Here is a 25,194-nt window from a genome sequence, read left to right as displayed (position 1 = left end):
TACTGGATGTAGTGGTGCTGGTAGACAGCAACCATCCAGGAAGATACTGGATGGTGGTGTTGGTAGACAGCAATCAACCAGGAAGATACCTTAATGCTGTCCTGCCAAATGAGTGTGAAACGGAAACCTGTAAGAGTTTTACACAATGTCAGGATTGGTGCCATCTTTTCTTTGTCTCGTAAACAATGAAGATGACGGCTGCATCTTGCTACTTCTGCTTACCTGTAGCTACACATGCAGCTGTGTATGTGTACACACTCATCAGAGTTTTCGCCTACTTTAATAGCTCTTGTTCTAATGTTTCATCTCCACGGAAAAGTAGGTGAGAATTTTTCCTTCGTAAGGCATGCGTGTCGTAAAAGGCGATTTAAAAATGGCTGCTTGTTATCTTCATGTGAGTTCTCTGGGCAGGTGTGTCTCATGACACACCTGCCTGACCTCTCTTGCATTCCAGTCTTCCCACTGCATCGCTCAAGAAATTTCAGCACCAGAGGCCTAAGAGCTACATAAATGCCCCCTAGCGGGAGGCTGGTAAAATGGTGAATTTCGAAGGTGGGAAAGAATAAGTGATCTTAGGATATCTGTTCGGTGATAAATCTATCTTGTTTTTTTTTTTTTCAATTTGACTTATGTTATTCACTTATTTTGTTTTAGTGTGTGAACATCACGCTGGCGATGTGCATTATAATTTTCACTTTGACTATGTTGTGAGCAACTCTTGTTTCTTGTTACTTCATCCATATAACTCTAGGACCAAGATGAAGTTTGCCAAGTATGTTATGTGCTGCAGGTATGTGACCTGCTGACCTTCATGTCCTGCATAAGTACTCTTGGATTTCTCTCTCTCTCTCTCTCTCTCTCTCTCTCTCTCTCTAGTTACACGTCAACAATGTTGCTCTGTAGTGACATGTCAACAGTGTTGCTCTGTAGTGACACGTCAACAGTGTTGCTCTGTAGTGACACGTCAACAGTGTTGCTCTGTAGTGACACGTCAACAGTGTTGCTCTGTAGTGACACGTCAACAGTGTTGCTCTGTAGTGACACGTCAACAGTATTGCTCTGTAGTGACACGTCAACAGTGTTGCTCTCTAGTGACACGTCAACAGTATTGCTCTGTAGTGACACGTCAACAGTATTGCTCTGTAGTGACACGTCAACAGTATTGCTCTGTAGTGACACGTCAACAGTGTTGCTCTCTAGTGACACGTCAACAGTATTGCTCTGTAGTGACACGTCAACAGTATTGCTCTGTAGTGACACGTCAACAGTATTGCTCTGTAGTGACACGTCAACAGTGTTGCTCTCTAGTGACACGTCAACAGTATTGCTCTGTAGTGACACGTCAACAGTGTTGCTCTCTAGTGACACGTCAACAGTATTGCTCTGTAGTGACACGTCAACAGTGTTGCTCTCAAATGACACGTCAACAGTATTGCTCTGTAGTGACACGTCAACAGTATTGCTCTGTAGTGACACGTCAACAGTGTTGCTCTCAAGTGACACGTCAACAGTATTGCTCTGTAGTGACACGTCAACAGTATTGCTCTGTAGTGGCACGTCAACAGTGTTGCTCTCAAGTGACACGTCAACAGTATTGCTCTGTAGTGACACGTCAACAGTATTGCTCTGTAGTGGCACGTCAACAATGTTGCTCTCAAGTGACACGCCAACAGTGTTGCTCTCTAGTGACACGTCAACAGTGTTGCTCTCTAGTGACACGTCAACAGTGTTGCTCTGTAGTGACACGTCAACAGTGTTGCTCTCAAGTGACACGTCAACAGTGTTGCTCTGTAGTGACACGTCAACAGTGTTGCTCTGTAGTGACACGTCAACAGTGTTGCTCTGTAGTGACACGTCAACAGTGTTGCTCTGTAGTGACACGTCAACAATGTTGCTCTGTAGTGACACGTCAACAGTATTGCTCTGTAGTGACACGTCAACAGTGTTGCTCTGTGGTGACACGTCAACAGTGTTGCTCTGTAGTGACACGTCAACAGTGTTGCTCTGTAGTGACACGTCAACAGTGTTGCTCTGTAGTGACACGTCAACAGTGTTGCTCTGTAGTGACACGTCAACAGTGTTGCTCTGTAGTGACACGTCAACAGTGTTGCTCTGTAGTGACACGTCAACAGTGTTGCTCTGTGGTGACACGTCAACAGTGTTGCTCTGTAGTGACACGTCAACAGTGTTGCTCTGTAGTGACACGTCAACAGTGTTGCTCTGTAGTGACACGTCAACAGTGTTGCTCTGTAGTGACACGTCAACAGTGTTGCTCTGTAGTGACACGTCAACAGTGTTGCTCTGTAGTGACACGTCAACAGTGTTGCTCTGTAGTGACACGTCAACAGTGTTGCTCTGTAGTGACACGTCAACAGTGTTGCTCTGTGGTGACACGTCAACAGTGTTGCTCTGTAGTGACACGTCAACAGTGTTGCTCTGTAGTGACACGTCAACAGTGTTGCTCTGTAGTGACACGTCAACAGTGTTGCTCTGTAGTGACACGTCAACAGTGTTGCTCTGTAGTGACACGTCAACAGTGTTGCTCTGTAGTGACACGTCAACAGTGTTGCTCTGTAGTGACACGTCAACAGTGTTGCTCTGTAGTGACACGTCAACAGTGTTGCTCTGTAGTGACACGTCAACAGTGTTGCTCTGTAGTGACACGTCAACAGTGTTGCTCTGTAGTGACACGTCAACAGTGTTGCTCTGTAGTGACACGTCAACAGTGTTGCTCTGTAGTGACACGTCAACAGTGTTGCTCTGTAGTGACACGTCAACAGTGTTGCTCTGTAGTGACACGTCAACAGTGTTGCTCTGTAGTGACACGTCAACAGTGTTGCTCTGTAGTGACACGTCAACAGTGTTGCTCTGTAGTGACACGTCAACAGTGTTGCTCTGTAGTGACACGTCAACAGTGTTGCTCTGTAGTGACACGTCAACAGTGTTGCTCTGTAGTGACACGTCAACAGTGTTGCTCTGTAGTGACACGTCAACAGTGTTGCTCTGTAGTGACACGTCAACAGTGTTGCTCTGTAGTGACACGTCAACAGTGTTGCTCTGTAGTGACACGTCAACAGTGTTGCTCTGTAGTGACACGTCAACAGTGTTGCTCTGTAGTGACACGTCAACAGTGTTGCTCTGTAGTGACACGTCAACAGTGTTGCTCTGTAGTGACACGTCAACAGTGTTGCTCTGTAGTGACACGTCAACAGTGTTGCTCTGTAGTGACACGTCAACAGTGTTGCTCTGTAGTGACACGTCAACAGTGTTGCTCTGTAGTGACACGTCAACAGTGTTGCTCTGTAGTGACACGTCAACAGTGTTGCTCTGTAGTGACACGTCAACAGTGTTGCTCTGTAGTGACACGTCAACAGTGTTGCTCTGTAGTGACACGTCAACAGTGTTGCTCTGTAGTGACACGTCAACAGTGTTGCTCTGTAGTGACACGTCAACAGTGTTGCTCTGTAGTGACACGTCAACAGTGTTGCTCTGTAGTGACACGTCAACAGTGTTGCTCTGTAGTGACACGTCAACAGTGTTGCTCTGTAGTGACACGTCAACAGTGTTGCTCTGTAGTGACACGTCAACAGTGTTGCTCTGTAGTGACACGTCAACAGTGTTGCTCTGTAGTGACACGTCAACAGTGTTGCTCTGTAGTGACACGTCAACAGTGTTGCTCTGTAGTGACACGTCAACAGTGTTGCTCTGTAGTGACACGTCAACAGTGTTGCTCTGTAGTGACACGTCAACAGTGTTGCTCTGTAGTGACACGTCAACAGTGTTGCTCTGTAGTGACACGTCAACAGTGTTGCTCTGTAGTGACACGTCAACAGTGTTGCTCTGTAGTGACACGTCAACAGTGTTGCTCTGTAGTGACACGTCAACAGTGTTGCTCTGTAGTGACACGTCAACAGTGTTGCTCTGTAGTGACACGTCAACAGTGTTGCTCTGTAGTGACACGTCAACAGTGTTGCTCTGTAGTGACACGTCAACAGTGTTGCTCTGTAGTGACACGTCAACAGTGTTGCTCTGTAGTGACACGTCAACAGTGTTGCTCTGTAGTGACACGTCAACAGTGTTGCTCTGTAGTGACACGTCAACAGTGTTGCTCTGTAGTGACACGTCAACAGTGTTGCTCTGTAGTGACACGTCAACAGTGTTGCTCTGTAGTGACACGTCAACAGTGTTGCTCTGTAGTGACACGTCAACAGTGTTGCTCTGTAGTGACACGTCAACAGTGTTGCTCTGTAGTGACACGTCAACAGTGTTGCTCTGTAGTGACACGTCAACAGTGTTGCTCTGTAGTGACACGTCAACAGTGTTGCTCTGTAGTGACACGTCAACAGTGTTGCTCTGTAGTGTCAACAGTGTTGCTCTGTAGTGACACGTCAACAGTGTTGCTCTGTAGAGACACGTCAACAGTGTTGCTCTGTAGAGACACGTCAACAGTGTTGCTCTGTAGAGACACGTCAACAGTGTTGCTCTGTAGTGACACGTCAACAGTGTTGCTCTGTAGTGACACGTCAACAGTGTTGCTCTGTAGTGACACGTCAACAGTGTTGCTCTGTAGTGACACGTCAACAGTGTTGCTCTGTAGTGACACGTCAACAGTGTTGCTCTGTAGTGACACGTCAACAGTGTTGCTCTGTAGTGACACGTCAACAGTGTTGCTCTGTAGTGACACGTCAACAGTGTTGCTCTGTAGTGACACGTCAACAGTGTTGCTCTGTAGTGACACGTCAACAGTGTTGCTCTGTAGTGACACGTCAACAGTGTTGCTCTGTAGTGACACGTCAACAGTGTTGCTCTGTAGTGACACGTCAACAGTGTTGCTCTGTAGTGACACGTCAACAGTGTTGCTCTGTAGTGACACGTCAACAGTGTTGCTCTGTAGTGACACGTCAACAGTGTTGCTCTGTAGTGACACGTCAACAGTGTTGCTCTGTAGTGACACGTCAACAGTGTTGCTCTGTAGTGACACGTCAACAGTGTTGCTCTGTAGTGACACGTCAACAGTGTTGCTCTGTAGTGACACGTCAACAGTGTTGCTCTGTAGTGACACGTCAACAGTGTTGCTCTGTAGTGACACGTCAACAGTGTTGCTCTGTAGTGACACGTCAACAGTGTTGCTCTGTAGTGACACGTCAACAGTGTTGCTCTGTAGTGACACGTCAACAGTGTTGCTCTGTAGTGACACGTCAACAGTGTTGCTCTGTAGTGACACGTCAACAGTGTTGCTCTGTAGTGACACGTCAACAGTGTTGCTCTGTAGTGACACGTCAACAGTGTTGCTCTGTAGTGACACGTCAACAGTGTTGCTCTGTAGTGACACGTCAACAGTGTTGCTCTGTAGTGACACGTTGCGAGTGTTTCCGGATAATGTTGTTTCAAGTAGTTTTTGCATTTGTTTTACCCAGCCTTGTTATGTCTTCCTTACTGTGTTCAGGCAGATTGTTAACTTTCAGCTGAGCTACTGCTCATTATGGAATCAATCAATCAATCAATCACTCTCTCTCTCTCTCTCTCTCTCTCTCTCTCTCTCTCTCTCTCTCTCTCTCTCTCTCTCTCTCTCTCTCTCTCTCTCTCTCTCTCTCTCGCTGTCTCTCTCGCTCTCTCTCTCGCTCTCTCTCTCTCCAGCGACTGGGACACCCAGGTTGTCAGGTTCCACCAATGACAACTCACGGTTTTTGACGTCATGCGAAATCTTCTTTTATGATTGGCTGTAACATCACTGCCAGACGAAAACTCGGCAAGGAATTTTTCTCCTAAGGGTGACTTGGCTCAAGACAACAACCGAGTGATGTAATTCTCGCCTGCCTGTCTGCCTGCCTCTCTTGCTCTGTCTGCCTGTCTGTCTGCCTGCCTCTCTTGCTCTGTCTGTCTGTCTGTAGATAATGATGAATGTGTTTTTTACATAATTCTCATCATGAATTGTACATTTTTGGCAGGAGTACATCACGCGAGGGTTGAGAACAGCATGGTTCTTACCGAGGTACACTAAAGGCTTTATATACACGCCCTGGAAAACACAAAACTATCTCGAAATTGTATGGTCAGTATAACCACGCCCGGCACAGGAGACAGAGCACCACGTCAGCACTGTAAATACGGATCCAGCAAAATATCAGAAGCCGATCTCCCACTACCTTCAACACTTGCCTCAGCACCAGCCCAGATGACACGGTATCAACAACCTCAAGTGTGAATCAAGCACACATGTTCAAGAAAGTGACCATAAGCTGCCTATACACTACATTTTCTTGGATCATCTGTGCGTCTGCCAGACTGCCGGATGTACTTGCAACCAAACCCAAGTCTGGCTACTACATCAGTCAGTCTGTCAAACTGTTAGAAGATCTTGTAACCAAGCTAGAGCCTAACTACTGCAACACCAATCTGTTTACTGCGCAAGTTGCTCCGTTAAGGTGCTTACTGACCTTCATATTGTCATGTTAGGGCAGCCAGTTTCACACGAATTACCCTTCGTGTATTTATGCGCGCTCGAGATGAACCAGAAACTTTAAATACATTATTTGTCATTCTAGGTTAGGTGTTATGTTAACGTATATTAACCTTATATCTGTATAATTACACGACAGTACCGAAATTAAAAAAAAAAAAATGTGAGTGTCTTGCGTGTGGCAGACGAGGCATATTACTCGATTTCGAGCATGCACTTTCCCACGAATGGTAAAACAGTTGAAGGACTGGCTGTATAGTGCTTTATAGACTTACTCAGGCGTATGATATTCAGATTCCTAATACTATAATACGTGACATGGATCAAGTTTATATTATTTTTTTTCTCCCAAGTACTTGCTTCCTCCAGTTTATCAGCCTTATCATGCAGGAATAATTATATGTGTGACGGAATCCGTAAAAAAATGCCCAGTAATACCTTTCTGATTTTTTTAATATCCATATCCGTCTTTTGTAATGATTATGTTTAGTGATTCGAGTCAAGTGCCTTCAGTAGAGACAGAATGAGTAATAATAATGATGGTAGAATTACCGATATAATGTTAGGTACATGAACACTGATGAAGTTAATGTGACATTGTGGCAGTGTTTCGCTCTCCAGGGCTTTGTCACGCTGTTAACGGCTTTACAAAGCTCCAGGAGAGCGAAATGAACTTTGTTTAGCTGATTAATGCGTTAAACATAAGCGTCAGAACACTACCATGTGGTGACCCTGATGAACCACATGCAATACCATAACACGATGCAACAAAAGAGATAAAAAGGATTTCATAGCTCGCCAACAGGAAGAACGAGAATCCACAATTGAAAACCAAGAAAAAAAAAAGGTGCCGGAAAGATACGATTATTATAGTCAAAGAAAGCGCTAAACTGACAAGGGTCATGCAGCGGAAAGATACGAGAAAGTTATCCTTCGCGGACTGATAGAACACTGGAACGGGATCCATGCGGAAGAAGAGTTGATTCACTGACTGATTGGGCCGCTGAAGCGGCTAGTTTATTGTTCACTTGAATATCCATCCTCTGGACAGCAGCTCAAAAGCAATTGGGTGCACAAAAGGCCTACGAACTAGGCCTCAAAAGGGTTAACAAGGCGTATATCTCAACTTATTTCTATGGTTCCTCTTGTCTGTTGAAAAGTTAATGTTTTAAGTGTAAATTGCAGTCACTGAAGGACAAATAAATGGGAATTTGAACACTGAAGACGGGATACCAGGATTACAAATAGGTAATTCTCTCTCTCTCTCTCTCTCTCTCTCTCTCTCTCTCTCTCTCTCTCTCTCACACACACACACACGCACACACACACACAGGCTGGCATAATACTCACCCGAGGAGCGCTCTTCTGAGCATCCTGATGGCCGCCACTCGCATGGTTGTGGTGGTGGTTGTGGTGGTGGTGGTGGTTGTGGTGGTGGTCCTCTCCGTCAAGAAGCCTACATGATCTACACTCTCTTTCTCGTGTGCTGCAACAACGTGGTGGGGAGAGAGGGAAGTTGTGGACAGGGAGTGGGGAAGGTGAGGCGAGAGAGACTTGTAGGATATCTTGATCTGTGGAATTTGTGACTTTTTTTTTTCTTTCTTTTTTTCCCCCCCCCCCTTCTGCTGCAATCAGCTCCGATGGGATGTTGCTGAGGGGAGGCTGGATTCCGCAGAACCCGGGATGTTTCACTGTCCTTGTTTCACTGTCCTTGTTTTAATGTCCTACTTCCAGTGTCCTTGCTGCTAATTTGATATTACCTCATCTGCTTAAAGTCCCTCTGCCTCCCACTCATCCACCAGCACAGTCTAGTTAATATTTCTCGTGGCTCTCTCTTTCTCTCTCTCACCTCCACCTCTGTCAGTACAGCACTTGCTGCACCCACAGCTTTGACACAACGTTCACTTTCCACCGGAGATTATTCCCTTTCCTGGCTTTGAGAGACAATTCTATTGAAATTTACACCAGCGAGTTTGTTGCTGTCCGTTCACTCTAGCTGATGTTTGTTTTTCTCTATTAGGACCAATGAGAACGCGCCTTACTGCACCGCGCGATTTGATTGGATGTCTCGGCGCCTGCTGGCTCGTCTCATAGAGCGCTCCCGTTCCACAGCTGCAGCTTTCTCTTTTTCCAACACTTATGGCGGTGTAGACGTCGCTAGGCGGACTCTGGGGGAAAACGTTGATATCCCAGCTGCTGTGCACGTTCTTATGGCAACGTTTTCACTCACAGTCCTCAGCAGCAGCGCCAATAATAGGTTGAAATGCGAAGACAACCTGGAAAGGAAACTGAGTGCAACCACCAGCCAAGAAGGGCCGGCCTCTGTGAGGTTATTCAGCCTGCCATGTGGTGTGCGGTTTCCAGATACTTATTATATAGTGTGTTAACCTCCTTTAATATTCCTTTCCCTGGCTCTTGTACTTACCAACAACTTTCACTCGGTAATAATATTAAACCCCAAGTAATTTACAAGTTTCTATAATCACCTAGGGGGTAATACAAGTCATAAAATAATATCACTAGTTAATTTCTGGAGACTGGGTTGCCAGGTTTGGCCATCCTTTCCCATATAACGGATGAGACACCTCTATAGTTTACCGGAAGTGGGAAAGATACACCACCTCAACTTCCTTAGTGGTTAGCTTGCATCAGGTGACACTACAGCCACCCAGGTAAGACACCTGAGGAATCATAATCAGGAACTGATTTAATAACTCCATGAGCTTGAAACGTGGCTACTTTATTAAGTAATGTCAACGGGACAGTAAGTAGTGTTTACCCCTGGACTGATTTTACATACCCTCTATTTAATTTTATTATATATGTGAGTTTCATGGTGGGAACACCCGCAGTATGCTGGCGCCTTATTCTGTTTGGTTTACATAGTGGGAACACCTGTAATGTGTTGTTACCTCTGCTCTAAGTGAATTATACAGTGGGGACATCCGCAGTGTGTGTGGCTACACTATTCAGTACAAGAATTACATAGTGGAACAAACACTAGCTCTTTCCCTGTCATATTCGGGGAAGAGAGAGAGAGAGAGAGAGAGAGAGAGAGAGAGAGAGAGAGAGAGAGAGAGAGAGAGAGAGAGAGAGAGAGAGAGAGAGAGAGAGAGAGAGAGAGAGTAGCTGCATAGGAAAAGTATTCGCAGGGGAAGACAGTAGCAGGAGGAAGGAGGAGAAAGTGTTCTGCAGAGAAAGTTAACAAAAAGTAGGAAGTACTAATGCAGGGTGTGTTATGTCGACTGGTGTTGATGACCTCAGGTACTCATGAAGGTACTCAACCAGGTGCTCACCCAGTTACTCACCTAGGTGCTCGCCCAGGTGCTCACCCAGTTACTCACCTAGGTGCTTACCCAGTTGCTCACCTAGGTGCTCACCCAGGTGCTCACCCAGTTACTTACCCAGGTGCTCACCCAGTTACTCACCTAGGTGCTCGCCCAGGTGCTCACCCAGTTACTCACCTAGGTGCTTACCCAGTTGCTCACCTAGGTGCTCACCCAGGTGCTCACCCAGTTACTCACCTAGGTGCTTACCCAGTTGCTCACCTAGGTGCTCACCAAGGTGCTCACCCAGTTACTGACCTAGGTGCTCACCCAGTTACTCACCTAGGTGCTCTCCCAGGTGCTCACCCAGTTACTCACCTAGGTGCTCACCAAGGTGCTCACCCAGTTACTGGCCTAGGTGCTCACCCAGTTACTCACCTAGGTGCTCACCCAGGTGCTCACCCAGTTACTGGCCTAGGTGCTCACCCAGGTGCTCACCCAGTTACCTAGGTGCTCGCCCAGGTGCTCACCCAGTTACTCACCTAGGTGCTCACCCAGGTGCTCACCCAGTTACTCACCCAGGTGCTCACCCAGTTACTCACCTAGGTGCTCGCCCAGGTGCTCACCCAGTTACTCACCTAGGTGCTTACCCAGTTGCTCACCTAGGTGCTCACCCAGGTGCTCACTCAGTTACTCACCTAGGTGCTTACCCAGTTGCTCACCTAGGTGCTCACCCAGTTACTGGCCTAGGTGCTCACCCAGGTGCTCACCCAGATACTCACCTAGGTGCTCGCCCAGGTGCTCACCCAGTTACTCACCTAGGTGCTTACCCAGTTGCTCACCTAGGTGCTCACCCAGTTACTGACCTAGGTGCTCACCCAGGTGCTCACCCAGTTACTCACCTAGGTGCTCACCCAGGTGCTCACCCAGTTACTCACCTAGGTGCTTACCCAGTTGCTCACCTAGGTGCTCACCCAGTTACTGGCCTAGGTGCTCACCCAGGTGCTCACCCAGTTACTCACCTAGGTGCTCACCCAGGTGCTCACCCAGTTACTCCCCTAGGTGCTCACCCAGTTACTCACCTAGGTGCTCACCCAGTTACTCACCTAGGTGCTCGCCCAGGTGCTCACCCAGTTACTCACCTAGGTGCTCGCCCAGGTGCTCACCCAGTTACCTACCTAGGTGCTCACCTAAGTGCTCACCCAGGTGCTCAACCAGGTGCTCACCCAATTGCTCAAGATAAGATCTTATTCAAAGAAGGTTGCTTTCAAGCTGGAGAGTGCTTTTTTTCAAAGGAATCTGAGCTTTTCGCCTCTTCCTCCTATCGGACATATACTTGTATACTGAAGGGAATTTATGTGAAGGTATCACGGTCCAAAGACTGAAATGCTCTCGGTAAGGGGGTCCTGAATGGATGCATTCTCGTTTGTTCCTCTGAACGAATGTAGCTACCACAGCTTAGTGGTCAGAGTGATGATCAGAGGCATGCTAGAACACATGTTCCAGCTACCACAAACATCAGTAGTACACGTGAATGTTAGGTAAGTACCGATGCATGTTGGGTCAGTACCTATGAATGATAGGGTCAGCACCCACGAGTGGTGGATCAGTACCCATGAATCTTGGGTCACTGCCTATGAATTTTGGATCAGTACCCATGAATAGTGTCAGTGCCCATGAGCGATGGGTCAGTTCCCAAGAATCTTGGGTCAGTACCCATGAATTTTGAGTCATTACTCACGAATCATTGGTTAGTACCAACGAATGTTTTGTCAGTACCCACGAATCTTGGGTCAGTACCCACGAATCATGGGGTCAGTACATATGAATCATGAGTCAGTACCTATGAATCATGGGTCAGAATATGTCAGGTTCTCAGTGGACTACCAGGTGTTGATGCTACCTAGAGGACGCAAATTTTATCATCCCATTACACCAGCCGGGAAAGGCACCATAAAAACTGACTCCTAATCTCTGATCATCAATTTTATAATGGCGCTGCGGCTCGTTCCATGTTCCTCAGTAATGGTATAAACAGTGGAAAGTAAGCTTAAGACACTTCCTACGTTACTCAACGTAATATTATGATATCCGGAGCGTTATTATTATAGCGAATTGGTGTCAAATGGCGCTATAGGCATTGCGCTCTGTCTCAGTGAGTCTCATCCTAAGTGACGGAATATATATTTAGCTTTAGTTCCCATTATATAACTGTTGCATATAATAGGGAAACAGCACAATTCTCTGGGATCCAGTTCTGTTGAATAATAACAGGAAAAGAGCTAGGTCTAGTTTAGTTTTCCATAGGTCTTCTGAGGAATTTCGTTTGGCTGGACTTTCCAGCGGGTTGCAAGTACTGAATGCCTTGTTGATGATATTGCAACTCAATTATTCCTTTTATAAAGCCGCTAAGAGGGCAAGTTTCATTTAAAATTGTGATAATTTATGTTTCTTCACAATGTAACATTATTTCCCTTGTTTATGTGCATATCGTACTTTAAGTTTTAAATAAAAAGCATTTATTAAACGTCAGTTTTAGAGTATTTAGTATACGTTGATAGTAATAGATATCTGCTTAATGAGTTAAACGTCTGTTTATCATAGTAATGTGTAAACTCAGTTAGGTATCTTTATTTCGAAACGTTTCTCCTACACAGTAGGCTTCTTCAGTCGAGTACAGAAAAGTTGATAGAAGAGACGTGAAGACGATGTAATCAGTCCATCACCCTTGAAATTTTGAGGTGGTCAGTCCCTCAGTCTGGAGAAGAGTATTTGTTCCCTAGTCTGAAACAATGTGTGTCTTACACATGTGTCTTATCTAACAACCTGTCGGTATTTTATACCATTTTTATATTCATCTTTATTCTTGAAACGTTTCGCCTTCACGGTAGGCTTCATCAGTCAAATACAGAGTAGAATATCTTAAAGTCAGCAGGATTAGTGGCTAGGTAAAAATGATGTAATGAGTCCACCAACCTTGGAGAAATAGTTGGAGGTGGTCAGTCCCTCAGCCTGGAAGAGAGAGCCAGCAAATCTCCAAGTGGTACATTGTCTGCAACATCATGGAATCATGGTACATAGGACATCTTCACAACCTTCTTGATTACTCCTGGTCCATCCCTTGGGTATAACCTACCTCCACTGGGAAATCTCGCCTACCAGTGACAATACCTTCGTCTGCTGCACGTCCCTTATCTGAAACCAGTATATTAGCGGCAATCTTACTGCCTGTGCTTCATATTCTTCAAGACTACGGTGCTCTTCACCAACTCAAAGGCTGAGGGACTGATTACCTCACCTTTTGTATATAGTTCTACATTCTTCACTTTATGTCCTTGTAGTGTATTGATAAAGCCACTGAATGGCGAAACGTCTACAAATAAAGATACGCAGATGTTGCGCATGTGTCTGAATCTTCAAATCTTCAAGTGGCCTAATTCACCAAGTGACCTAAATCACTGCCAATTTGTAATTTATTAAGTGAATACCAGGAACGACTTAAGGTATACCATCTTCGGGTTACTGTTGCTAGTAACAATCCACGAAATTGTACTATCATCAACCTAACATTAATAGGAACAACTAAGTTGTACCACCATACAACTAACATCACTGGAGAACAACTTACAAAGTTGTGTCCTCGTGAACTTTAAAACTTTTCTGAGAGTTTCCTTGTCCCTACAACATTGTCGTTTACTTTGTACGTGTTAATAAGTAACGGTGGGTTTTTTTTTTGTGTGCGTGTGTGTTTATACATGACTCTTTCCCGAGAATATCTGATGTCCTCTTCACCAGATGCTATTGTTGTACTGGACATTACTCTCTCTCTCTCTCTCTCTCTCTCTCTCTCTCTCTCTCTCTCTCTCTCTCTCTCCTTCTCCTTCTCTCTCTCTCTTCTTCCTGATACTTTCAATATTTTATCATATAACCATTAATCTTCGTGATGCATGTTATCACTGTCTCCCATCACATAGCACTTCTCTGAATTGCGTATCATCTCACATCTGTCACTCCATCAGCTCCAGTTATCCAAGTCTTCTTAAATGGTTTTAGTCGCTTTTTATTACTTTTTAGGATTTATTTTGCATAATGCACAAGCAGTTGTGTGTGCACTCACCTGTTTGTGGCTGTGTGCACACTCACCTGTTTGTGGCTGTGTGTACACTCACCTGTTTGTGGCTGTGTGCACACTCACCTGTTTGTGGCTGTGTGTACACTCACCTGTTTGTGGCTGTGTGTGCACTCACCTGTTTGTGGCTGTGTGTACACTCACCTGTTTGTGGCTGTGTGCACTCACCTGTTTGTGGCTGTGTGTACACTCACCTGTTTGTGGCTGTGTGTACACTCACCTGTTTGTGGCTGTGTGTACACTCACCTGTTTGTGGCTGTGTGTGCACTCACCTGTTTGTGGCTGTGTGCACTCACCTGTTTGTGGCTGTGTGTGCACTCACCTGTTTGTGGCTATGTGTACACTCACCTGTTTGTGGCTATATGTGCACTCACCTGTTTGTGGCTGTGCACACACTCACCTATTTGACATTTTGTGCGCTGACTTTCAGCTCCTGGTCCCGTCTCATAAGATACTCATCTCTAGAGTTGTAAGCCCTATCATCCTTTATCTCGAAGTTTGTGTAGTGTATGCGATTTCCATACTTCCCCATCCAGATAATTGTATTTTCTTACTGCCATGATGCTCAAGAAACAGTTCTTCACGTTCCGATGACTGATTTGTGTTTCTTGACTAGTGTTTACGAAGGTTTGTGAGTGCGTGCGTGCGCATGCGTGGTGGCTGCGTATATGCCTGTGCGTGCGTGCTCGCGTGCGCACGCTGCGCAAGGACAACCACTCTGAAGTGGAAATTGAAGAGAACCTGCGTCCACCAGCATGAAGGTACAGTTAGACTCTGCTGCAGTGTTGCTGTGCCTCTGTTTGTTGGTCTGATGGTGTGTTCGTTGACATGATGGTTTGTTTATTTGTATGTGTTTGTTCGGATTGTTGCGTTTGTTGGTCGGACGGCTTGTTTGTCGCATTTAAAGACCAGATCGTTTATTTGTCGTACTGTTCAGATGGGTTGATTGTTTTGTTTCTTATTCAGATAGATTGTTTGACGTGTGTTTGTTGGCCAGCTGGTTTACTTGTTAATAAACTATTTTTGCGTCAGCCAGTTATTGTGAGGCGATGTTGTCCTTATATCTCCCTGTCATCACCAGTACTGTGCTGCAACACAGTACTGGTGGTAATAGTGACACAGTTTCTCTCACAGTACTGGAGGTGATAATGACACAGCTTCTCTCACAGTACTGGTGGTGATAGTGACACTCACAGCTTCTCTCACAGTACTGGTGGTGATAGTGACACTCACAGCTTCTCTCACAGTACTGGTGGTGATAGTGACACTCACAGCTTCTCTCACAGTACTGGTGGTGATAGTGACACTCACAGCTTCTCTCACAGTACTGGTGGTGATAGTGACACTCACAGCTTCTCTCACAGTACTGGTGGTGATAGTGACACTCACAGCTTCTCTCACAGTACTGGTGGTGATAGTGACACTCACAGCTTCTCTCACAGTACTGGTGGTGATAGTGACACTCACAGCTTCTCTCACAGTACTGGTGGTGATAGTGACACTCACAGCTTCTCTCACAGTACTGGTGGTGATAGTGACACTCACAGCTTCTCTCACAGTACTGGTGGTGATAGTGACACTCACAGCTTCTCTCACAGTACTGGCGGTGATAGTGACACAGCTTCTCTCACAGTACTGGTGGTAATAGTGACACAGTTTCTCTCAAAGTACTAGAGATGATAATGACACAGCTTCTCTCACAGTACTGGTGGTGATAGTGACACAGCTTCTCTCACAGTACTGGTGGTGATAGTGACACAGCTTTTCTCACAGTACTGGTGGTGATAGTGACAGCTTCTCTCACAGTACTGGTGGTGATAGTGACACAGCTTCTCTCACAGTACTGGTGGTGATAGTGACACAGCTTCTCTCACAGTACTGGTGGTGATAGTGACACTCACAGCTTCTCTCACAGTACTGCTGGTGATAGTGACACTCACAGTTTCTCTCACAGTACTGGCGGTGATAGTGACACAGCTTCTCTCAGAGTACTGGTGGTGATAGTGACACTCACAGCTTCTCACACAGTACTGGCGGTGATAGTGACACTCACAGCTTCTCTCACAGTACTAGCGGTGATAGTGACACTCACAGCTTCTCTCACAGTACTGGTGGTGATAGTGACACTCACAGCTTCTCTCACAGTGCTGCAACACAGTGCGTGTGGTGATAGTGACACTCACCGCTTCTCTCACAGCGCTTCAACACAGTACTGGTGGTGATTGTGACATTCACAGCTCTCAGTGCTGCATCACAGTACTGGTGGTGATTGTGACACTCACAGCTTCTCTCACAGTACTGGTGGTGGTAGTGACACTCACAGCTTCTCTCACAGTGCTTCAACACAGTACTGGTGGTAATAATGACACTCACAGCTTCTCTCACAGTACTGGTGGTGATAGTGACACTCATCGCTTCTCTCACAGTACTGCAACACAGTACTGGTGGTGATAGTGACACTCACAGCTTCTCTCACAGTGCTGCAACACAGTACTGGTGGTGATAGTGACACTCACAGCTTCTCTCACAGTGCTGCAACACAGTACTGGTGGTGATAGTGACACAGCTTCTCTCACAGTGCTGCAACACAGTACTGGTGGTGATAGTGACACTCACAGCTTCTCTCACAGTACTGCAACACAGTACTGGTGGGGATAGTGACACTCACAGCTTCTCTCACAGTACTGCAGCACAGTACTGGTGGTGATAGTGACACTCACAGCTTCTCTCACAGTACTGCAACACAGTACTGGTGGTGATAGTGACACTCACAGCTCTCAGTGCTGAAACGCAGTACTGGTGGTGATAGTGACACTCGCAGCTCTCAGTGCTGCATCACAATACTGGTAGTGATAGTGACACTCACAACTTCTCTCACAGTGATGCAACACAGTACTGGTGGTGATAGTGACACTCACATCTCTCAGTGCTGAAACACAGTACTGGTGGTGATAGTGACACAGCTCTCAGTGCTGCATCACAATACTGGTGGTGATAGTGACACTCACAGCTTCTTTCACAGTACTACAACACAGTACTAGTGGCGATAGTGACATTCACAGCTTCTTTCACAGTACTGCAACACAGTACCGGTGGTGATAGTGACATTCACAGCTTCTCTCACAGTCCTTCAACACAATACTGATGGTGACAGTGACACTCACAGCTTCTCTCACAGTGCTGCAACACAGTACTGGTGGTGATAGTGACATTCACAGCTTCTCTCACGGTGCTTCAACACAATACTGATAGTGACAGTGACATTCACAGCTTCTCTCACAGTGCTTCAACACAATACTGATAGTGACAGTGACACAGCTTCTGTCTTTCAGTTGTATGCAGGAAAGATGGCAGATCACACAAAATTGTACATTAATACGGACAAGGGGGTCCGGTCGGCCCGGGGAGGGGAGGTAATAAAGGATCGACAAGTAGCATCAACAGCATCAACAGCAGCATCAACAGCATCATCAACAGCAGCATTATCAGCAGCAGCATCAACAGCAGCAGCATCAACAGCATCATCATCCGCAGCAGCATCAACAGCAGCAGCATCAACAGCATCATCAACAGCAGCAGCAGCATCAACAGCAGCATCAACAGCATCAACAGCAGCATCATCAGCAGCATCATCAACAGCAGCATCAACAGCATCATCAACAGCAGCATCATCATCAATAGCAGGAGGAAGAGAAAAAGGAAGACGAATTCTGAAGATTTGGAGGAGCATGAGGAGGAAGAAGTGTAGGAGGAACCGTAGGAGAATTAGGAGGACTTGGAGGATAAACAGGAGGAAAAGGAGGATGAAGAGCAGAAGGGAAAAAAGTAAAGGGGAGGAGGAGGAGGAGGAGAAGGAATTTAAATGGGAGAGAGAACAGGTTAAGAGAAATAAGATTGCATGTTAAGTTTAGTGGTTGATGTGATGGGTGTGAGACATGATGAATGGGAGACGTGATGGTTGATGTGAGGGATGGTTGAGGTGAGGTATGGTTGAGGTGAGTGGGAGTGGTTGAGGTGAGGGGGTGGTTGAGGTGAGTGGGAGTGGTTAAGGTGAGGGATGGTTGAGGTGAAGGATGGTTGAGGTGAGTGGGAGTGGTTGAGGTGAGTGGGAGTGGTTGAGGTGAGTGGGAGTGGTTGAGGTGAGTGATGGTTGAGGTGAGGTATGGTTGAGGTGAGTGGGAGTGGTTGAGGTGAGGGGGTGGTTGAGGTGAGTGGGAGTGGTTAAGGTGAGTGATGATTGAGGTGAGGGATGGTTGAGGTGAGTGAGATTTGTTGAGGTGAGTGGGAGTGGTTGAGGTGAGGGGGTAGTTGAGGTGAGTGGGAGTGGTTGAGGTGAGGGGGTGGTTGAGGTGAGTGGGAGTGGTTGAGGTGAGGGATGGTTGAGGTGAGGGATGGTTGAGGTGAGTGGGAGTGGTTGAGGTGAGGGATGGTTGAGGTGAGGGATGGTTGAGGTGAAGGATGGTTGAGGTGAGTGAGATTTGTTGAGGTGAGTGGGAGTGGTTGAGGTGAGTGGGAGTGGTTGAGGTGAGGGGGTAGTTGAGGTGAGGGGGTGGTTGAGGTGAGGGATGGTTGAGGTGAGTGGGAGTGGTTGAGGTGAGGGATGGTTGAGGTGAGGGATGGTTGAGGTGAGGGATGGTTGAGGTGAGTGGCAGTGATTGAGGTGAGGGATGTTTGAGGTGAGTGGCAGTGGTTGAGGTGAGGGATGGTTGAGGTGAGCGGTAGTGGTTGAGTTGAGGGATGGTTGAGGTGAGGGATGGTTGAGGTGAGCGGTAGTGGTTGAGTTGAGGGATGGTTGAGGTGAGGGATGGTTGAGGTGAGCGGTAGTGGTTGAGTTGAGGGATGGTTGAGGTGAGGGATGGTTGAGGTGAGTGGTAGTGGTTGAGGTGAGGGATGGTTGAGGTGAGGGATGGTTGAGGTGAGGGATGGTTGAGGTGAGTGACAGTGGTTGAGGTGAGGGATGGCTGAAGTGAGTGGCAGTAGTTGAGGTGAGGGATGGTTGAGGTGAGGGATGGTTGTGGTGAGGGATGGTTGAGGTGAGGGATGGTTGAGGTGAGGGATGGTTGAGGTGAGGGATGGTTGAGGTGAGGGAAGGATGAGGTGAGGGATGGTTGAGGTGATGGATGGTTGAGGTGAGGGATGGTTGAGGTGAGGGATGGTTGAGGTGAGTGACAGTGGTTGAGGTGAGGGATGGCTGAAGTGAGTGGCAGTAGTTGAGGTGAGGGATGGTTGAGGTGAGGGATGGTTGAGGTGAGGGATGGTTGAGGTGAGGGATGGTTGAGGTGAGGGAAGGATGAGGTGAGGGATGGTTGAGGTGATGGATGGTTGAGGTGAGGGATGGTTGAGGTGAGGGATGGTTGAGGTGAGGGATGGTTGAGGTGAGGGAAGGATGAGGTGAGGGATGGTTGAGGTGATGGATGGTTGAGGTGAGGGTTGGTTGAGGTGAGGGATGGTTGAGGTGAGGGATGGTTGAGGTGATGGATGGTTGAGGTGAGGGATGGTTGAGGTGAGGGATGGTTGAGGTGAGGGATGGTTGAGGTGAGGGATGGTTGAGGTGAGGGATGGTTGAGGTGATGGATGGTTGAGGTGAGGGATGGTTGAGGTGAGGGATGGTTGAGGTGAGGGATGGTTGAGGTGATGGATGGTTGAGGTGAGGGATGGTTGAGGTGATGGATGGTTGAGGTGAGGGTTGGTTGAGGTGAGGGTTGGTTGAGGTGAGGGTTGGTTGAGGTGATGGATGGTTGAGGTGAGGGATGGTTGAGGTGAGGGATGGTTGAGGTGAGGGATGGTTGAGGTGATGGATGGTTGAGGTGAGGGATGGTTGAGGTGAGGGATGGTTGAGGTGAGGGATGGTTGAGGTGAGGGATGGTTGAGGTGAGGGATGGTTGAGGTGATGGATGGTTGAGGTGAGGGATGGTTGAGGTGATGGATGGTTGAGGTGAGGGTTGGTTGAGGTGAGGGTTGGTTGAGGTGAGGGTTGGTTGAGGTGAGAGGCTAATTGGAGTGAGGGGAGGTAGTTGAGGTGGAAATGAGGAATCATATTTTTCATTAAACATAACTGGATACATGATCAGTGTGCTGCTTCACTACTCACTATAACAACACAGTGGGAACAATAACTGTTATCCTGTCATATTGCATCACACAGGGTGTTATCTGTCACTCTGAGCTCAGAAACGTCAGTTGCGTGATGAGGATAGCGTCACACGTTGCCGGATGGGGGGCGGTTGGAAGGGAGAGAAAATGAACAGATGATAATGATGGAAGAATGAGAGAGGTCTGGGAAGCTGTGTCATCACCGCAGAATACAGCGTGTTATAATAACAGCAGCAGCAGCAGCAGCAGCAGCAGCAGCAGCAGCAGCAGCAGCAGCAGCAGCAACAGCAGCAACAGCAGCAGCAGCAGCAGCAGCAGCAGCAGCAGCAGCAGCAGCAGCAGCAGCAGCAGCAACAGCAGCAACAGCAGCAACAGCAGCAGCAGCAGCAGCAGCAGCAGCAGCAGCAGCAGCAGCAGCAGCAGCAGCAGCAGCAGCAACAGCAGCAGCAGCAGCAGCAGCAGCAGCAGCAGCAGCAGCAGCAGCAGCAGCAGCAGCAGCAGCAGCAGCAGCAGCAGGCCGGCCGTGTTGCTCCAGTTACAAGGATCTTGTGGAGCAAGCTGTGCGGCCAACTAACGGAGATTCTGAGCGAGTCTGGGAATAAGGTAGAAATCTTGTGTCACGCGCAAACACGTGCGCACTCATCCACGCATACAATAACACGTGACACGGTAACACTGAGACGGAGACACAAACAGAGATGCTGAGGGAGACGGAGACAGGACACACACACACACAAACATTTACACACACACACACACACACACACACACACACACAAGGAGACAGATCTTGGGGTAAGTATAACACTGAACACGTCTCCGGAAGCATACACCCAGATAACTGCTGCAGCATATGGGCGTCTGGCAAACCTGAGAATAGCGTTCCGATACCTTAGTAAAGGTTCGTTCAAGACACTGTACACCGTGTAAGTCAGGCCCATACTGGAGTATGTAGCACCTGTTTGGAACCCGCACTTGATCAAGCACGTCAAGAAATTAGAGAAAGTGCAAAGGTTTGCGACAAGGTTAGTTCCAGAGCTAAGGGGAATGTCCTATGAAGAAAGGTTAAGGGAAATCGGCCTGACGACACTGGAGTACAGGAGGGTCAGGGGAGACATAATAACGACATAAAAAATATTGCGTGGAATAGACAAGGTGGACAGAGACAAGATGTTCCAGAGAGGGACACAGAAACAAGGGGTCACAATTGGAAGCTGAAGATTCAGATTAATCACAGGGATATTAAGAAGTATTTCTTCAGTCATAGAGCTGTCAGGAAGTGGAACAGTCTGCGAAGCAATGTAGTGGAGGCAAGATCCATACATAGTTTTAAGACTAGGTATGATAAAGCTCATGGAGCAGGAAGAGTGATCTATTAGCGACCAGTGAAGAGGCGGGGCCAGAAGCTATGAATCGACCCATGCAACCACAACTAGGTGTACTTATGCAAGCAAACTGTGTGATCAGCACAAACAATATAGTGAGTCTCATGCGCTGTGCTAGAAAATTTAAAACAATATATACATATATTTATATAGATCAAGAAATAATAAAAATATCTTGACAACATATGTTAAATCCAAACTGGTACACACACAGTGAATGTTCCATACTAAAAAAAAAAAAAAGTTGAATTACAAATCTTGCAGTCGCTGGAAATGCTCGTCTTGGAGGACAATAAACATGGAAATACAATAACCATAAAATTTTTAGCCCATATTTTTTTAGTGAGGTTTTCTTGGCATAATCAAGAGACGAGCCAAGAAATTACTACAAGGAAAACACACCTCTCTTGGAAGAACAATACAAGTGTATTTTTTTATGGAGTGGTAGTGTGCCTGGAATGTGTTCCAGGATCAGGTTGGTGTTTAACACCGGCACTGGAAACTTAAATATAAACGTTGAAAAATAATTTTTCAAGACGTGATACCACGTAGCAGAATGTAATTGCAAATAAGTCAGGGTAATCAAGACATCAACGAAAATGTTTTTTCAGACATTGTTATTCGATACATTTCGCTTAAATGTGAACTTGTTCAAACTCGCTTTTGAGCAAAACGAGGCTTCCTCTGTTACATTTATATATATTCCTTCGTATTACCCTACTTGTCTGCATTTTGCCCTAAAACCATAAAGTAAGTCATGTGAGGGTTAAGATCCAGAGCTCAAGAGCTGGATCTCAACCAGTGCAAACACAAACAGGAGAGCACAAATGGTTAAGTACGTCCATTAAGCCCCAACAAACACAACCATGGGAGAAATAACCACTTTGGGAGTCTTGGACCTTTCCACAGCATGGACAATTTCAACCATGTACCTGGTGTTCTGTATGATCAGCTGTACACGAACGTCAGTATTAACTTGGACAACATCTGTGCACGAACTAACATGGGGTTCAGCTTTACACGAAACACCCCAACGCAAAATTACTGGTGATGTCACAAGAGACTTCCTACCTGGAGTTTACCTGGAGAGAGTTCCGGGGGTCAACGCCCCCGCGGCCCGGTCTGAGACCAGGCCTCCTGGTGGATCAGAGCCTGATCAACCAGGCTGTTGCTGCTGGCTGCACGCAAACCAACATACGAGCTACAGCCCGGCTGATCCGGAACTGACTTTACAGGGGAATCCACAGAGGCTTCCGCATCGTCGCTGTCTGAAAGCATTGGTCATTATCTCCACGAACCATGCCCGGCCGAGGCAGTCAACTCATCGTTAATATCAGTGTTTTTCTCTATGTCTCTCTCTCTCTCTCTCTCTTCCTCTCACTCTTCCTTTTACCTCTCTTCCTCGCCTGTGGGTTGCGTCATCACAATGGTTGCGTCATCGGCTCCATCACGAGAATTGCTGCTTCGGGGTGATGATCTAGCCTGTGTGTGTGTGTGTGTGTTTAACTTCTTAAAATATATTATGCTTTCTTCTCACTTATTTCTCTCTCTCTCTCTCATATATATATATATATATATATATATATATATATATATATATATATATATATATATATATATATATATATATACATATATATATATATATATATATATATATATATATATATATATATATATATATATATATATATGCACAATAACCACGGTGAAAAAATATTAGAATTCCTAGTGCTTTCGTAATTTCGTGTTACTTCCTTGTTTACAAAAGTTCTTGTTGATGATTTATTAAGTTTCCTATCTGAAAAAATTACTAATTGAGATTTACCATTGCCAGTACCTACTGTCATTAAACTTATTAAACTTTGTATTGTTAATTCAAAGTTTGTACACTCAGAAGTTTGGTATGGCAATGGGAAATCTTCTCTCACCTGTCCTTAGTAATTTGTATATAGAATATTTTGAGACAAGATTGCTTAACATAATCCTTCCCAGTAGAGCTAAGTGGTTTAGATATGTTGATATTTTCCCTTGGTAAATTAAATAATCTTGCTCATTCCATAAAATTTACTTTTGAATTTGAACAGAATAACTCATTGCCTTTCCTAGATGTTTTAATATTTAAGGGGAACCATGATTTTAAATTAAAAATTTACACAAAACATACAAATAACTGTTCCTATGTACACTATTATTCTTCACATCAAGATAAAGTTAAACTGTCCTCTCATCAATGTTTTTGAGAGCTTTGCGTATTTGCAACCCAGATTCCATAGATGAAGAAATCTTGAAAATTTATGAAATATCTGATCTAAAATGCCCAAGAAACTTAAATGATAAATCTTTTAAAATTGCTAGAAATACCTTTTACAATCCAAAAAGGGACAGCCAGCCTTATTCATTTAAAAGTATGTTGGTTCTCCCTTACCATAAAAACTTGGTTGATATACCTTCTCTACTTAAGACTTTTAATATCAAAGTGGTATTTAAAAATCTTCATGCAGTTAAAAAAAACTTTTGATAAAAATTTCCCCAGTAATACTGACGGTTGTGTCTATATGATTCCTTGTAAAATATGCGATAAGGTTTATTACGGTCAAACTGGTAAAAGTTTTGAACTAAAATTAAAGCAATATTAATATAGTATTAGAACTGGACAAGAGCCTAATGATCTGTTTATTTATGTGAGAGATTTTAACCATCCAATTGATTTTCAAAAAGCTGAGAAAGTTGTATTTAGCAAGTCCATAGTCGACAGGAATATAATAAAATCTTGTTTCATAAAAAATACTTTTGAAAATAATATGAATATTGCTTTTGGGTTATACAAATTAGATTCATTTATAACTAATAAAACTTGGGAAGAATTTAAGATACATTAGACAAATTAAAATTTGGGTAGAATTTAAGATACATTAGACAGTTTTTTTAGGGGTGGAATATAAGCTGTGTTTCACGGATCACTGACTACCTACCTACATCATCATAAAAGTCAGGTGTTGTATGGTGGCAGCGAGGTGTAGTCTCGTCCTTATATGCCTTCCTGTTAACTTTTTATTTCTATAGTTCCTTGATAATGTGAGGAATCACGAAACGCTTGCAATTCTATTTTATTTTTCATAGTGGTTATTCTGCATATTGGGATATCACCTGTTTACCGTACACACACACATCCATAATATATATATATATATATATATATATATATATATATATATATATATATATATATATATATATATATATATATATATATATATATAGTGGCCCAAAAAGAAAAACAAAAGTTTCTCTTTTTAACTTTAGTAATGTATACAGGAGAAGGGGTTACTAGCCCCTTGCTCCCGGCATTTTAGTCACCTCTTACGACACGCATATCTTACAGAGGAAGAATTCTGTTCTACTTCCCCATGGAGATAAGACGAAATAAACAAGAACAAGAACTAGTAAGAAAATTGAAGAAAACCCAGAGTAGTGTGTATATATATGCTTGTACATGTATGTGTAGTGTGACCTAAGTGTAAGTAAAAGTAGCAAGATGTACCTGAAATCTTGCATGTTTATGAAACTGAAAAAAAGACACCAGCAATCCTACCATCATGTACAACAATTACAGGCTCCTGTTTTACATGATGATAGGATTGCTGGTGTCTTTTCTCTGTCTCATAAACATCTTGCTACTTCTACTTACACTTAGGTCACACTACACATACATGTACAAGCATATATATACACACCTCTCTGGGTTTTCTTCTATTTTCTTACTAGTTCTTATTCTTGTTTATTTCCTCTTATTTCCATGGGGAAGTGGGACAGAATTCTTCCTCCGTAAGTCATGCGTGTTGTAAGAGGCAACTAAAA

At 45.2% G+C, this 25,194-nt stretch overlaps 2 protein-coding genes across 10 annotated transcripts in view; one reads left to right on the top strand and one right to left on the bottom strand.

Annotated features, from left to right (window-relative positions):
* The window catches only part of LOC128690841 (solute carrier family 35 member G1), a 380,509-nt gene that overhangs the window by 242,458 nt on the left and 112,857 nt on the right, over window positions 1–25,194 (top strand). The window lies entirely within an intron of this gene.
* The window catches only part of LOC128690729 (carbohydrate sulfotransferase 3-like), a 330,456-nt gene that overhangs the window by 281,232 nt on the left and 24,030 nt on the right, over window positions 1–25,194 (bottom strand). The window contains exon 1 of one of the 2 annotated variants that reach the window (XM_070088219.1): window positions 7,811–8,807. The exons of the other annotated variant lie outside the window; for it this stretch is intronic. Coding sequence (XP_069944320.1) covers window positions 7,811–7,854 — 44 coding nt within the window. The 5' untranslated portion in view covers window positions 7,855–8,807. Of the gene's footprint in view, window positions 1–7,810; window positions 8,808–25,194 lie in introns of those variants that run through there. 2 annotated transcript variants of the gene reach the window in all.

The sequence above is a fragment of the Cherax quadricarinatus genome, chromosome 24 (genome assembly GCF_038502225.1).
Source record: "Cherax quadricarinatus isolate ZL_2023a chromosome 24, ASM3850222v1, whole genome shotgun sequence".
Classification (NCBI taxonomy): Eukaryota; Metazoa; Arthropoda; class Malacostraca; order Decapoda; family Parastacidae; genus Cherax; species Cherax quadricarinatus.
The sequence above is the reverse complement of the archived record's forward strand: the minus strand, read 5'-3'. Positions and strand labels throughout refer to the sequence as shown.